The sequence below is a fragment of the Typopeltis vanoorti genome, chromosome 11 (genome assembly GCF_054136105.1).
Source record: "Typopeltis vanoorti isolate ZY-2024b chromosome 11, IOZ_Tvanoo_1.0, whole genome shotgun sequence".
Taxonomy (NCBI): domain Eukaryota; kingdom Metazoa; phylum Arthropoda; class Arachnida; order Uropygi; family Thelyphonidae; genus Typopeltis; species Typopeltis vanoorti.
In genome coordinates, this window is record NC_143559.1 from 49384250 (window position 1) to 49399621 (window position 15372).

Here is a 15372-nt window from a genome sequence, read left to right on the forward strand (position 1 = left end):
GAAGGGCAGATTTGTCTGTATGCGGGATGAAAAACACGAGTTTCCGAGAGAAAAAAAAACTGCTACCTCTGTGTGAGATCGGCTAACTCACCTTCAAATGAAAAAGTCCATATAAAGATTCCTCGCATCACAACGGGAATTGAACTTAGGCCTTTTCTAATTGAAGGACGCAACGTACTGTAGTTCTTCCAATTGCTCTACGGAGGCACTGTCTCATCTAAGAGATGAATATTCATCCATACCAGTTCTTACAGTTCAGGTAAAGTATAAATGAAAGACAATGGAACAAATTAATAGAACAAATTTTGATTTAGAGATTTTGCTGTTTTCCAAACTCAAAAAAATTGTCAACCACAGTGCTTGGCCAAGCATTGCTAATATAATATTTATTTACTCTAAAAATGGCCAGCCAAATGGATACCATAACCCACTCCCTAATCAACAGGTCATGAGCATGGGTGGTTGTAAAAGTCTGCTCTGGAGAACTGGTATAGCTCATTGAGTTTAAAAGGTTTGTCATAAAGTGCATGTTTCCAGAAAAATAAAGAATACATCTATAGATAGAGACTGTACAGAAAAAATATGAAGCTTTCTTTCATGGATTATGTTCTTTTTTATTTGAAAGAGATATATCCTAAAAGAATTCATAAAATTATTTATATTGCTTTTCCAAGTACAAAACAGTAATTAAAATATACATTTATGTACATTTGATTATTTTAAGAAAGGCCATTATCTTCCGCACTAAAATATACTTTTTATTTTTATTCATCAATGATCTTAATACAAATAAATATGGCAGTCTCAGAACTGTAAACATTTGGAAGAGCATTTACTTTCAATCTTACTTTTAACAAGGCACTCTATTCTAGAATTTTTTTATATATAAATATAAAAACAAAATCCTGTTTAGTTAAAATTATTCATTCTAGTTTGTTTTAACTAAGCAATGCTTTATTTTGTGTTCCATTCCTCATGTAATTCAACAGCAAAATTTTCATTTATATTTGAATTATATTGCTAAATAAAATTAAACCACTTTCTGATAGTATTCTCTTTGCTTTGCACATTATATCCAACTTCTCCTCCCTTGGAAAAAATAGATAAATAATATATATATATATATATAGATAGATAGATATATTGAATGTTCATGAAACAGCACCTCATAAATGTTTATTTAATAAGGCAAAAGAAAAGGGAAGGAGGAGAGGATTTAAAATCCAAAACAATGTATTATGTATATATAAGCTCGTATAACTTGACTCATCTCAATAGTACTCAGTTCTGTCAGTGTTTCTGTTTTCTGTATTTTAAAATCATCAAACAGACACCAACAATTATGACTATTCCAATACCTGTTCCGAGTATCATACTGAAAATTTTCATTCCTGAGGCATCAAAATAATAGTCCTTATAGAATGGATGCACGCTATAAAAGATAAAAATTTGTCACATTTAGAGAGAAAAATTCAAGGCAACTTAGTCATATAAAAATAAACATTTTCATATTATAAACTACTTTATTAGTGAAAGGGAATATTAAACAGCATGCCAAAATAATATCAAATTGGGTTTTTTATTGCATGATTTATCATGAGTAAGTTTCTTACAGCTTTTCAAAACTCATCATGGGAATGAGGAGAGGGATAACAGAATGAATTTTTAAACTATATTAAGTAACCAAAGCAACAAAAAGTTGGAAGATCTGCTGGCACAATGATAATAAGGTAAATGTTCAATCAGTTCAAATCACAGCCATATACAGCTTACCCTCACCACAGCAAACAACATTATACTAAATTTGCTTACTATAACAAACTACCTAAAAATTCCAATCAGATCTTACATGTACAATGCTTTTCTAAAGAAAATTCACTATAGTAAACTTGTAGGAATCAACTGTAATTCCTCTGAAAACCCACAGACTTGTAAACTGCTGCTGCATCTGTTAGTGAAATAAGTTCCTGAATCTTACCAAGCCATTTACCCTCAAGTTTATAGGAACAAAGGCTTTAGAAATGGCATAATTCTCTTTGGTGTTCTTTAGTCTCTCTCTGTAAGGTTATTTACATCCCCCTCCACATCTTAGAAATCAGATGCTGAGGGGATGGTAAATAACCTTAGTTTGACTATGTTTGGTCTCTGCCTGAAAAAGTGATGTATCTTGGTTTCATTCATAGCTACAGAGTATAATACAACTGGTTGAGTTCAACCAAATCTTTTCGTTCCACATTACAATCTTTCATGCAACCTTTCTTAATAGCAGACAAACTTCTTAGATCATCAGCATAAAATTTTTAACTTAAAAGCCAAATTTTGCTTTATAATTCAATTCAATTACAGTTATTGTTGAAAATTTCTAGCTTATGGTGCAGAGGTCATTAGCTTAACAGAGTTTTCAGAGAATTTCTTACACAATCAACCATCAAGAGAAATACAGTTCAATCTAGGTTGAAATGCTGGATGGCAAGTTTTTATGTAGGATCATAGTAATTAAAAAATGTATGCAAATAACCTCAATAAATACATGACACCTACAATAGCCTCAGCCTCCAAAAAACTTGGTGTTTCAACTTTCACCCTATTTACAACACAGAATTTGTACTCTTACTAACTTCAACTCCTATTACGCTGATTGCATTCCATTCCTCTTCCTTATTCAACAAACTTGCATTGTCTAAAAACAAGCTAAGTTTGTATAAATTTATTGTTTCATGTGTCAGATTATGGGACATGATTATCAATATCAAACATGGTACTTTTTAAAGCCACTGCAGACCTCCAATAAGTAAAGTGGTGATCTCATACAGCAATAAAAACCATCTATTATCTAAAGACATTCATATACATCCATAGCATTGTCTATATCTAGGCAACTCTATTAACAGCAAATTGTGTGTAAGAAACAGTGTGTTTAGTTTAAATCAGTTGAACTTTACAATTCTATTTTCATAGCTGGGAGAAGCTTTCTAAATGCTGTCCAGAAGAGGATAACTTGAATAAATGATGACCCTTTTCTTTCTCCCTAACCATTGTATTATTCCTGCTAAGGTAAAAAGTTTCATTTAAATCAGAAAATCCTGTATGAAAACAACTAGCATTTTACTTTAAACACAAAGCAGAAGTAAAAAAAAAGTAAAGTTATTTGCATCGCAACGATGCAGGTCAGGAGAATAAGTGACTCTAGAAATGTTAAGGCATAATATTGAACCAACATATGACGACAGTCTAAAAGACTCCTTCCTTTTATTAGTTTGTTTTAAACTACTGATTTTCCTCAGTGATAATCAGAAAAATTTATATTAGTGACCTATAAGTCAAGAGCTAAAAGCTAATAGTAATAGAATAAGAAAGGTATTAGTCACACAGAAAAAAAAAAAAAAACTGCAAGACCGATTATTAATTATTAACAGCTATTCAGTAGCATGTACCTTGTGGTATGCTGCTTCAGAAGTAATATATAGAAAAAATTAAGAATGTTAACAGATCAGAGGGTCATTCCATGTGAAATCATCAAATTAAAAATTAAATTGAAGCTGCACAATTTGATATTTTGATGAAAGTTAAAGTTTAAGCTACCTAAAAGTTATTTAGGTAGATTAATTTTTATTGGATGCCTTTTAATTTTGCAGATCCACAGAACTTTTACAATTTTAGTGGATTTTAAAATTAATCACAACTCATTTACACTGTCTGATTTTTTATTTTTTTACTGCCATTTTAATGCTCTAGGTGTGTGCTTTTCTCACACTTTTTTCTCACTGAATGTGAGAATTACAGAGGTATTTCTCTACTGAGTGTTCCTTCTAAGATTTACGCAAGTATACTTGAGAAACAGTTGAGAAGGATTGTGGAAGAGAAGCATGGTGAAGAACAAGCTGGATTCAAGCCAAATACAGGCTGTCAGGATCAGATTTTCACTTCACGACAAATAGTTGAGAAATCATAGGAATATAACAAAGATCTGTATTTAAGTTTTGTAGATCTGGAAAAGGCATATGACAAGGTACCAAGAGAGAAGCTATTCAAAACGCTACAGTTATATGGTGTCAATGGGGCATTATACCAAGCAATACTTAGTCTTTATTTGAGTTGTAAGTCAGCAGTTAGAATTGAAGTAAACACAGGAAGATGGTTTAATGTTAAATCTGGTGTCAGACAAGAATGTACATTATCCCCTCTATTATTCATTATCTATATGGATCATATTATGAAGGAAAGTGGTATTAAACCTTATATGAAAATTGGAGATGTTAATCTTTGCTTTATGCAGGTGATGTTATACTTCTAAATAAATCTGCTACAATTCTGCAAGATTCCCTGACTAAATTGAATAACTGTTGTAATAGATTATGGTATGAAGGTCAGCAATAACAAGACAAAGACACTGAAAATAGGCAGAAGCATTAAAAATATCAACTGCATTGTGAAGACAACAGAATCAACATAGCTGGTATAGTAGGAAGTCAACTGAATAAATTTATTGGAATAAGAGAGAAATTAGTCAAAACACTAAATTAACTGTATTCAAGACTATATTCAAACCAATTTAACTTTTTCTTATGTTAATTTTCATTCCATAATTGATACAGGATTCCAATAATCTGTTCAATAGATGTTGTAGTCCTGTTTCAGTATTTGATAATAATGCCTTGTCATCTGCATATCATATTGCAAATATCTGTCTACCTCCAATCTTTATTCCTTCTTCTGAATTCTCCAGTGATTCTTTTAACATTGCTTCGGAATACATGTTAAATAAAATTGGTGACAGAGATGCATTAGAAGAGCTAATCTCAGGTGGTATGGTCACTTAAATAGAATGGGAGAGGAAAGATTAGCAAAACAAGTGTTCTCTGCCAGGTTGGCAGGAAAAGGACACAGAGGAATACCAAGATATAGGTGGACTGATATGGTAAAAAAGTGCCTTAGAAGACAGAAATATAAGATCTCATAATGTTGGAGTCATGACAGGTAACAGACTGATTTGGAGGAAAATTGTAGATAGGAAATTAGTAATGATGTAAACTTTTCATGTAGTACTATCATATCCTGTACACTCCTTGAGGGTTCATGTCAAGAATTTGATGATGTGTGTGCTTTTTGATTTCTTATTTGCATTTTCAGACAAAAAAAAAAAAATGCATCAAAGTTTGCAAAAATAAAATAAAAAATAGTTAACTTTGAAGCCTGAAAAAGTTATGCAGGAAACAAATAAAAGACAGGTAGCTATTAAAACAAAATTGGTCACATTCTGTTATTTTCATCCCTTCAAGCCTGGACAGCCATTTTTATTATTATTATTATTATTATTTTGGGCACCTCCAGGAGTCCTTAGACTCATCGAGGGAGGCCCTAAACATCATGTCCACACAACTATGCGATTACATTTTCACAGTATCTATCATACCTTGTCTTGAACTCGTTCACCGTAATAGCACCCACAACAGACTCTGGCAGCTTATTCCACTCATTTACCACTCTTAAAAGTAAAGAACCCAGCTCTAACACCCCTGCTAACCACACTCTTGCTCAGCTTCCATAGGTGTCCCCTAGTTCTCCCACCACCAGTCCTGATCTCAAAAATATCCTCTGAATTAATCCTATAGAATCCCTTTAGCAATTTGAATGTCTCAATCATATCTCCCCTCCTCTGCCTATCAACTAGTTTCTGCAACCCACAAATCTTCAACCTGTTCTCATATGGTTCATTCCATAGACCTGCTATCGTCTTAATCACTCGCCTCTGGATCCTCTCCACCTCCTCCCCATCAAGAAGGAACCGAGGTGACCAAATCTGGGCACAGTAGTCGAGATGAGGTCTTATCAAGGCTCGGTACAGAGGTACAATAACTTGCTTGTCTCTGCTTGTCAAGGTATTTTTCAACAACCAAGTGAGTTGATGAGCTGATTTAGCTGCTTTTGCAGTGTGCCCCCTAAACTTCATCTCCCTATCCACCAACACTCCCAAGTCCCTGGCCTCATCAATCTCTTGGAGTACAGTTCCACCAATGTGGTATACTGCTGCTAATCTTTTCACCCCAAAATGCATAACCTTACATTTTGTCACATTAAATTGACATCCATTCTCCTTAGCCCAGAACTCCAATCTATCTAACTCATCCTGCAAGACTTTGACATCTTCTGCATTCACTATTGCCCTACCCAACTTTGCATCATCAGCGATGATCAGATCCTTCCCTATATCGTTAATGAACAGATTAAACAGCAGTGGTCCAAGAACAGAACCCTGCGGCACACCACTAGTCACAGGCCGTCTTTTGGACTCTACTCCTGAATAAACTACTCTTGGATATCTCTCCATCAACCAACCACCTATCCACATCACCAACCCTATATCCATTCCCATATGTTGTAGTTTACAGATTAGTATTCCATGTGGTATCCTGTCAAACGCCTTTGCCAGGTCCAGCAGTATTACTGTAAACCCATTTCCCTTATCCAGTTCAGCCGTCACCTTGTTATAAAACTTGAAGCGTGATCTACCCTTCACAAAGCCATGCTGTTCCCTGTACAGTATCTCGTTTTCATCAATCCATTCCTGTATTTTTCCCTTGACTACTTTCTCTAAGACCTTGACAACGACTCCTGATATGCTGATCGGTCGGTAATTTGCAACCGTAGTCTTGGATCCTCCTTTATGTAGTGAAACTATTTTCCCCTCTTTCCACACCTTCGGGACTAAGCCAGATCTGAGACTCAGATTAAACAACATGGTCAAGGGCACTGATAATTCTTTAGCCGCTTCACACAAGACACGTGCCGGTATACCATCCAATCCCACAGATGTGTTCACATTAAGGTTCTGTAATAGACTAGTCACCTCCACTTCATTCATCACTATTCCCGTATAAACTAATGGTTCCTTCATTTTTTCAATGTCACCACCTGGATGATATGCTTTTGCAAAGTGCGCGCTCAGTAACTCCACTATATCGACTGATTCAGTGACCTCCTTATCATCGTCATTCCTTAAAATCATTTTACCGTGTACAGTTTTTTTCTTGCTTGCAGCATATTGAAAGAACTGTTTTGGATTCTCTTTTGCTTGCAAAGCTAGTTTCCTTTCATAATCCGCTTTTGCTTTTTTTACCACACTCGTTACCTTTCTGGCCTGCACTTTATACCGTTTGTGTGCCTGCAGGCATACCGTTCGTGTGCCTGCAGGTCACCCCTTTCTTTAAATTCCCTCCACAGTTGTTTCTTTTTTTGCAGCTCAAGCTTAATGGTGTTATTCATCCATTTAACCCCTACTTGTTTTACTATTCGGACCCTAGGTATACAATCAGCCATTACCTCCTGTAAATGCTCCTTGACCACTTCCCATGCTCTATCGACGTCCAGCCTTTGCAGTTGTACATGCCATGGCACTGATCCAAGCTATCTCCTAAGCTTGTCATACTTGCCAGCACGGTAATTCCACATATACCCTGTCTTAATCGAAAATTCCACACCTTTAGCGACCTCCCAGGTCAAGACCTTATGATCACTCTCACCAATAGATGGCAACATGGTCATATTCATTAATCAAATTCTCAGATGCTATTACCAGGTCAAGCACTCTCACACCCCTAGAATTTTCAATTACATGCTGTCTCAGTTAGTTATCCCTTAATAATTGAATAAAATCCTTTTCCTTCCTCACATGTGTCCTCTCCTCCTTCCAATCAATGTTACCATAGTTGAAATCCCCCATAATAATTACCCTCCTTCCACTCATTTCATCAATTTCCCTATGCATACTATCTCCGCCATCTATTCCATCACCTGGTCTATAACAGCACCTAACTGTATATTTTATTCTGCCAGTCTCAATCTCACACCAAATAGCCTCAAATGAGCTCCTTTCACTATCCTGCGATACAACTTCAATTCTCCTTGGCTGCAGTTCATCAGCTATCATCAATAATACCCCCCCCATTTTATTCTCTTTGTCCCTCCTAAACACACTATAACCTACACATTCTATCCCACTAACTTTATCTTCTTCCGTCAGCTATGTTTCACTAATGCCAATTACCTGTGGCCAGGAAGAGCCAATCAAGGCCAAAAATTCTTCCTTCTTGTTCCTAATACTCCTGGCATTAGTATACATGAAATGCAGTGATCCCTTAGTCCCACCCTATATTGATAGGTTATTCTAAATGACCCATTCATATTTTTTGTCCTTAGTGCTGGCTCGGGTACATTATATACATTTTTACACTCAACTGTCTCACTGATGTCTGCATATCCATTCCCCCCCCCCTCCTTGGTAGTTCTAGTTTCCCTGGTTTTGCACATCCATTTTCACTTCATTCAGCAACACTTTTTCTAGTCTCCGCACACCAAGTCCATTCAAATGCAGGCCATCCATCTTGTATAAGTCCTTTCGCCCTTCAAACTCATTCCACACGTCCATGAATTCCACACCACACCGTCTGCATAACCTACGCATAATGTCATTTGCAATTATGGCCCTCCTCCTAAACTCCTCTCTGTCATACCGCGGCAACAGACTAACCATTCTAACTCTGTCACTCTTTTCTTTCGCTACCTTTAACAATACTTTCAAGTCCTCTCTCATAAAAAATTTATCACCTTTCAATTCATTCATACCCGCCACAATTATTAATTCTTTCACCCTCTGTTTTTGCACTCTAATACTCTCACTTACATCCTTAAATTTCGCACCCAGTAAGTACGATTTAGTTACACTGCCATCTATCACCCCTCTTAATAACGAGTCACCATACAACACTCTTTCCTTCATTTGAAAATGAAGAGCACACAATTTTTTTTTGCTGCATCTTTCAGCATATTTAATTACATCTATCAAGATATTTTTTTAGGACTATAGTGGTGTGCTATATAACTAGTAGCAAATGAATGATTAAAAAAATAGTGTAAAATGAAAAAACATTAACACTTATGTACAGGTGCATGGTGTCAAACATCTAATTTTAGGAACTCTAATTTAATCTATAATTTAATTTTTTTTTAACAATTCACTCCTTTATTTCATTTTTTATGGTCACCATATGAAAATCTTCATTGACCTTATTATATGGTCAATGAAGGTTATGGGTTCCCTGTCTAGTTTTAAAATTAAAGTCTGAGTAATATAAGACAACAGCAGTATTGGATAAAGGAAATGGCTACACTGTGATAATGCTGGACTTTTCCAAAGCATTTGACGGAATAGAGCATGAAAAACTATTACATAAGTTGGAGCCAATGGGAATCTTGGCATGGATAGGGGGTGATTGACAAACAGACATCAAAGGGTGGTGTGTAGAATCAAGACGATGAAGGGTGACGAGTGGAGTGCCCTATGATTTACTAAGACCACTATGCTTTGATGTGACTATTAATGATAAACTATAGAGAATGGTTTTTTGTGGGGAAGGGAGATATTTAGTGGTTTGCTGATGATGGAAAAACTGGGGAGGTAAATAGATGGCAAAGGTGATGTAGATATTTGCAGGATAATTTACATAAATTGGCAAAGGAATAATGCACTCTGGGATGAACAGATTACATACTGTGTATCACAACAATGGTACTGGATTCCAGGAGATGAGGCTAGGAATCTGGTAGGTAAAGGTGGACAGAAAGCTGAAGTTCAGAGGACATGTTGGTAAAATAGCTCAAACCATTACTTGGATGTTCAAGAACACATTGCAAAGTAAAGATAGGGAGGTTATTATCTCTCTTTATAAGGCTCTCATAAGGAAAGAATGCTCACAATATTGTGATATTGGCACATACCTATTTGAGTATGTACTACTTTGAAAAAGCATTTATTATTATTATTTTGTGTGTCATGAGTTCAAGGGTTCATTGCGGGAAGGCATCCCACTTCACACAAATCACCATATCCACTGCTTAATCCTCAGCCTATCAACACACAACACTATCTGCTGCTGCCCACCAATAGTATTTTTTGTTGTCAGCTGCATGAGTTCTCTGGACACATATGCCTGTATGAAGTATGAAATAGTCAAGCTTCTGAAAGAGGAAAAAACACTGCTACCTCCATATGAGATCAGCTAACTCACCTTCAATTGAATATGCCCATTAAGGATTACTCACATCAAGACAAGAATCAGACACATGTATTTTCCAATTGAAGGATGCAATGTGCTATCATTTTTCCAACTGTGTTATGAAGTTTGTCTGAAAAATGCAAATAAGAAATCAAAAGGCATATGTCTTGAGCATAATCGAAGTAAAAAAAAAAAAAAAAAATCAGGAATTGGACAATCCAGAAATAAGCTGTGATTAATTTTAAGATCCTCCAAAATTGTGAAAATTCTATGGATACGCCAAATAAAATGATTATAATGGCAGTAAAAATAAATAAAAATTTAAAAAAAAAATTCCATCTAAAGGATAGGGCAACAAAGAACTGGTTTTCATCAGAATCAAGACTTATGTAGCTGGATTTCACTTGAAATGACCTAGGAGCAAATACAACACTCAATGTTAAATATTAGAAAAATTCAGATAAGGAATAAATAGTGAGTTAGTATAAAATTCAACAATTATATGTTATGTATGTATTGTCATATTCACCATGATAATACCACATGGTGTTGTAGTGAAAAACATAATGCTCATTTCCTGGGTTCATGTGTTCGAGATGCTTGATGAAAGAAGACTGGATATGATGCAAAATAATCTGCCGAGGAAAAGGGCCATTTGGGAAAGATCTGTGCAGCAGGACACATGAAAGATTTTGGAAAGAAAAAAAAATCATGTGTAGCATTCCACATAACAAATGAAGGCAATAAAGCAATCTGTCAACAAATGAAATTGTCTATAGCAATTACACCCACAAATTCAAGGAGGCTTCTTTTGCAACAGATCTGGTCCCCTCTTATTAAAAATCTGAACCAAGTAAGCTTAGCTAGTATATGAACATTATGCTTTCACAATGACAATGCAGAATATGCCTGATACTGCCACATGTACATACTTGTTGAACCAACCAGCCATTCATTCTTTTAATGCTGTATTATTATTTTATTTTTAAACTGAGGGTGTTACAATTCAGCAGAGATTCCAGAAGAAATGTACCACAAAATACAATGAAGCCTCATATACCTAAGAATTGTAAACATTACTTCCCCCTCCCCTCAATGCAGTTAATACCAGAAATCTACTGACAATCCAGATTACAGAAGTCTAAAAGATAACAGTCATAAATTCCAAATGCACTGTATTCCTGTAATTCTGGCACATCTCATGCTAGAATTAAAAGCATAAAATATTCCATTTGAGATTCAAGAATCTTTTAGGAAGAGATCCAGCATTTTAATTTAAAAGCAAAGTCATGACAGACACTGTAACTTTGAAATCAGGGGAGAGTAAATCGATGTATTACATGTCATTACATCTATATTAAAAAATAAAAATTCAACCTTTACTATAATTGGGAATATTTTCAGTGGATAACTTATCCAGTCCATTTAATACTCTTTATGACATAATGAATTTCTATAAGTCTGTGAGGTTAGCCTAGTGGCTATGCGCTTCACAACCACATGCCGAGGGAAGGAGTGTCCTGGGTTCGATTCCTGTCGGTGAAGTGAGGAGCTCAAGGATCTTCCTCAGCCACAGCCAAGTTAGCCAGTCTTGGGCATGGACTGCAGGGTTTTCTCCCCAGTTTATCTGGGGTTTTTCATCTTGCAAGCAAGCAAAGTGGCCTTGAGAACTCAATGCTTCTACAAACATAGGATACACTGGGAGACATAGGACTAACCACTTTATATGGTTAAGGTTAAATGAATAGAAAATCCTCGACGCTGCAAGGTGCCAGAGGGAAGAAGACGAAGAAATGTATACTAAATGAATTTCTATATTCTTTGGTAGTTCGTAAATAGAATTGACTCTCTGATATGAGTTTCAATGTGTCTTGGGTTCCTATGTGGCTTCCAAAAAAGTCTGATTACCTAGTTAATGTATTAATGAAAGCAAATATAAAGCTCTTGTGAAGTTCGTGTCTTTCATTAGTATGACATGAAAGCAACTTATACCAAGAGTTATATATAAATCCCCTTAATCCCAAAAAAATTCTCAGTGTTTCAGAGAAGATCAGTGCTGAAGCTTCAAAATTTATATAATTTTCCTGAAATTTGAAATGTACTGAGTGCTCATTAATGTACTCATTAATTAGCCACACGTCTCAAGAACTTTATCAACAAACTCTGGAGTTGTGGCTCTCCAACTCCATGCTTAAATTTTGCTGACTACATCTTTATAGTCAGCAAAAAACTACATCTTTATATACAAATAGCATATCCCATCCTATAAACTCCTGAAGAGGTCTCTTCTGATCAGCTAATAAATCCTGAGCAGAAACCCTACAACAAATGAAGCTAAATTATTTATGACATCGTACCCCATCTTATTCCAAAATCTTATGCCAACCTGGTCGGCCGAGTGGATGGCATATCCGCTCTCCAGCCAAAAGGCTGCAGGTTCAAATCCCACCGTGGGCATGGATGTTTGTGGTTGTCTGTGAAAATACTAGTGGTGGTGGGTGGTAGATTGCGTTCGTGTAGATGATGATGATGATGGTAGTTGCGGTTCGCTGTAGTTGGTGGATTTGTGAAGCCGGAGAGGAATAGGTGCCCTCCCTCAATGAGTCTTTGGACTCCCAGGAGGTGTCATGAAATAAAAATATAAAAAATGCAGCACATCATCTCTTAGTATTGATGCCACTTCTGTATCCCCAGAGGTTGTCTTAGTTGTCTGCTTCTGATTCATGAGTTGGCTTTAAGAGTAAATATCTAAAGTCAATAATATGAAAAAAATAATAATAATAAAAATTAATGGTGTGCTGAAACTGTATATAGTCTCTATCGATTTAGGCCATGAAATTTCTAACATCCTTCATAATCACAAACCTTTATCTTTCAATAAGTGACAAGAAATTGGACCATTATACAGCATTGAAGAAACCATTTCATTTGCTAATAGATCATAAACAGAAACCTGTAAAAAATGAAGCTAAATAATCTATGATGTCATATCCCATCCTATGAACTCTTCTGATCAGCTAACAAATCCTGACCAAAAACCCTGTAACAAATGAAGTTAAATTATTTATGACATCATACCCCCCCATCTTATTTCAAAAATGTAGTGACCAAAACAAGGAAGTGTTCATTTGCTTCATCGACTTCGAGAAAGCATTTGACAAATACCACCAAGGGCCTGGATGCAAGCAACCAGACCCGTGGTAGAATTAGAACTTGCAGCAGGTTGGTTTGTAAGTGGATATGCAAACCATTCAGCCAACTAGGCTAGCAAAAGTTTACATTATTACTATATTAAAAATTATGGAAACAACTACCATGCTATTGTAAAACTTCAGTTTAACATAAATCAAAATAATCACTCAGCATTTCAAGTGTCATATCAAGATCATCAACTGGAGTATACACATATATACAAAGAAACAAGCTACATTACAATCTACATAGTATGCTAATACATCATCATCATCATCAAATTCCTGCCATGTATCCACAAGGGGTGTACAGGATATGATAGTACTACATGAAAAAATTATATCATTACTAACTTCCTATCTACAATTTTCCTCCAAATCAGTCTGTTACTTGTCAAGACTCCAACATTATCAGATCTTATATTTCTATCGTCTAAGGCACTTTGTACCGTATCAATCCACCTATATCTTGGTCTTCCTCTGGGTTGTTTTCCTTGGTTTTCTTCTGGGTCGTTAGGCACAAATAAGTCTCATTGTCCAGTTCCCCATTCTCATATTTGGTCACATTACTCTACTTGAGACTGACTGCCATTCAAGAAGATTAGCCTCATATTTTGTGTTGAATACTATGCTGTATGCTAATACATTATTACTAAATTCCTTTGATAATTTCCCTTCAAATGAGTGGTAGTGTAAGTTAAGGGGGTAAAAATCAACCTCGCCAAAAAAAAATAGCCGTTTGGCTTTTCATCTTGAGTGGTAGTATGTTGGGATTCCAATATTATCAGATTTTATAATATGATCTTCTAAGACACTTCTAACTGCATCAATCTGCCTAGATTCATGGTCTTTTATTGAGCCATTTTCCTGGCATCAAACACCTTTTTTGCTAACCTTTCCTTTCAAACTGAGATTAGCTCTGCTCACACATTCTTGAATGCTGACAAATTCAAATTCCTTCCTCTATATCTTCATTTTTGTAATATGGTTTTGTTAATAATATCATACATCCATTCCACTAATTTTCCTAAGATCTCTCATAATTGCAATCTGTAGTCTTTGATCAACTCTTTGGTTTGAATGTTATCTTCTTATACAGATACTTTACTGTTTGACTAATTTCTTTTTCATTTCATATAAATTTGTTTAAATGACACACAGTACCATCTATGCTATTCCATTTTCTATTTCCATATTTAATTTGCCATCTTTATTAAAATTGCACCTAAATACCTGAAATGTTTACCTTTTTTCTACAGGTTTCTCAATTGGGATGCAGCTGATGTTTTCAATGCTCCTGGCCCTATTTTCATAGTCTTTGGCTTTTTATTTCCGATTTTCATAAGACATCACAGCAGTTATTAAATTTAGTTAACGAATCCTGCAAACATCAGAAGATTTATTTAAGAGTATAACATCCATGTAAACGCTGAGATTAACATCTCCAGTTTAATATCAAACCCAAACTTTCCTTCATAATGTTATCAATATAGATGACGAATAAAAGTAGTACCCATAGTGTGTACCCTTGTCTTACAACTGATTTTATATCTAAAATGGCTGGCTTACAACTCAATCGCTGACTTGTAGTAGAAACAAACACTGTGTATTTCTCAAATTAATGTCCATATAATTGTACAGCATTTGAAACATATTTTCTCTTGGCCTCATCATCTACAAAACTTAAATACAGTTCTCTGTTATATTCAATCAATATCTCAACTGTTTGTCTTAAAGCAAAAATCTAATCTGATAATCCCTGTTGGCCCAAACCCATCTTTTTTTTCTCTAAGTCTCTCTCTCTTTTTATTTTTTTTTAGCCTCTTCTGAAGTATGCTTTTTATAAAACTTATCTGAAACACTCAGCAGGGAAATTCTTCTGTAATTCTTACCTTCAGTTTCATTTCCCTTTTTACAGATGTGTACTATGAGGGTCATTATCATTTGTCCACAGTTCCTTCCCACCTATTCAAGTCATTCTGTAAATGATACATGTCAGCAGCATTCCTGATTTCCCTGCCTATCTTTGCATCCTGTCAAATACCATTAATGCAAAAGAGAACAATGGTCCAAGCACCGATCTCTAAGATACTCCACTGGTAATCTTAAATTTGGCAGATTCACATTCC

At 35.4% G+C, this 15372-nt stretch overlaps 1 protein-coding gene across 5 annotated transcripts in view; it reads right to left on the minus strand.

Moving 5' to 3' along the window:
* Positions 1–726: 726 nt before the first annotated feature.
* The window catches only part of LOC150101564 (ciliated left-right organizer metallopeptidase-like), a 332876-nt gene continuing 318230 nt past the window's right edge, over positions 727–15372 (minus strand). For 4 of the 5 annotated variants that reach the window (XM_090400565.1, XM_090400567.1, XM_090400566.1 and 1 more), the window contains exon 17: positions 727–1432. In XM_090400565.1, coding sequence (XP_090256691.1) covers positions 1291–1432 — 142 coding nt within the window. In that variant the 3' untranslated portion in view covers positions 727–1290. The remainder of the gene's footprint in view (positions 1433–15372) is intronic. The other variant, XM_090400568.1, reaches the window with a different exon arrangement.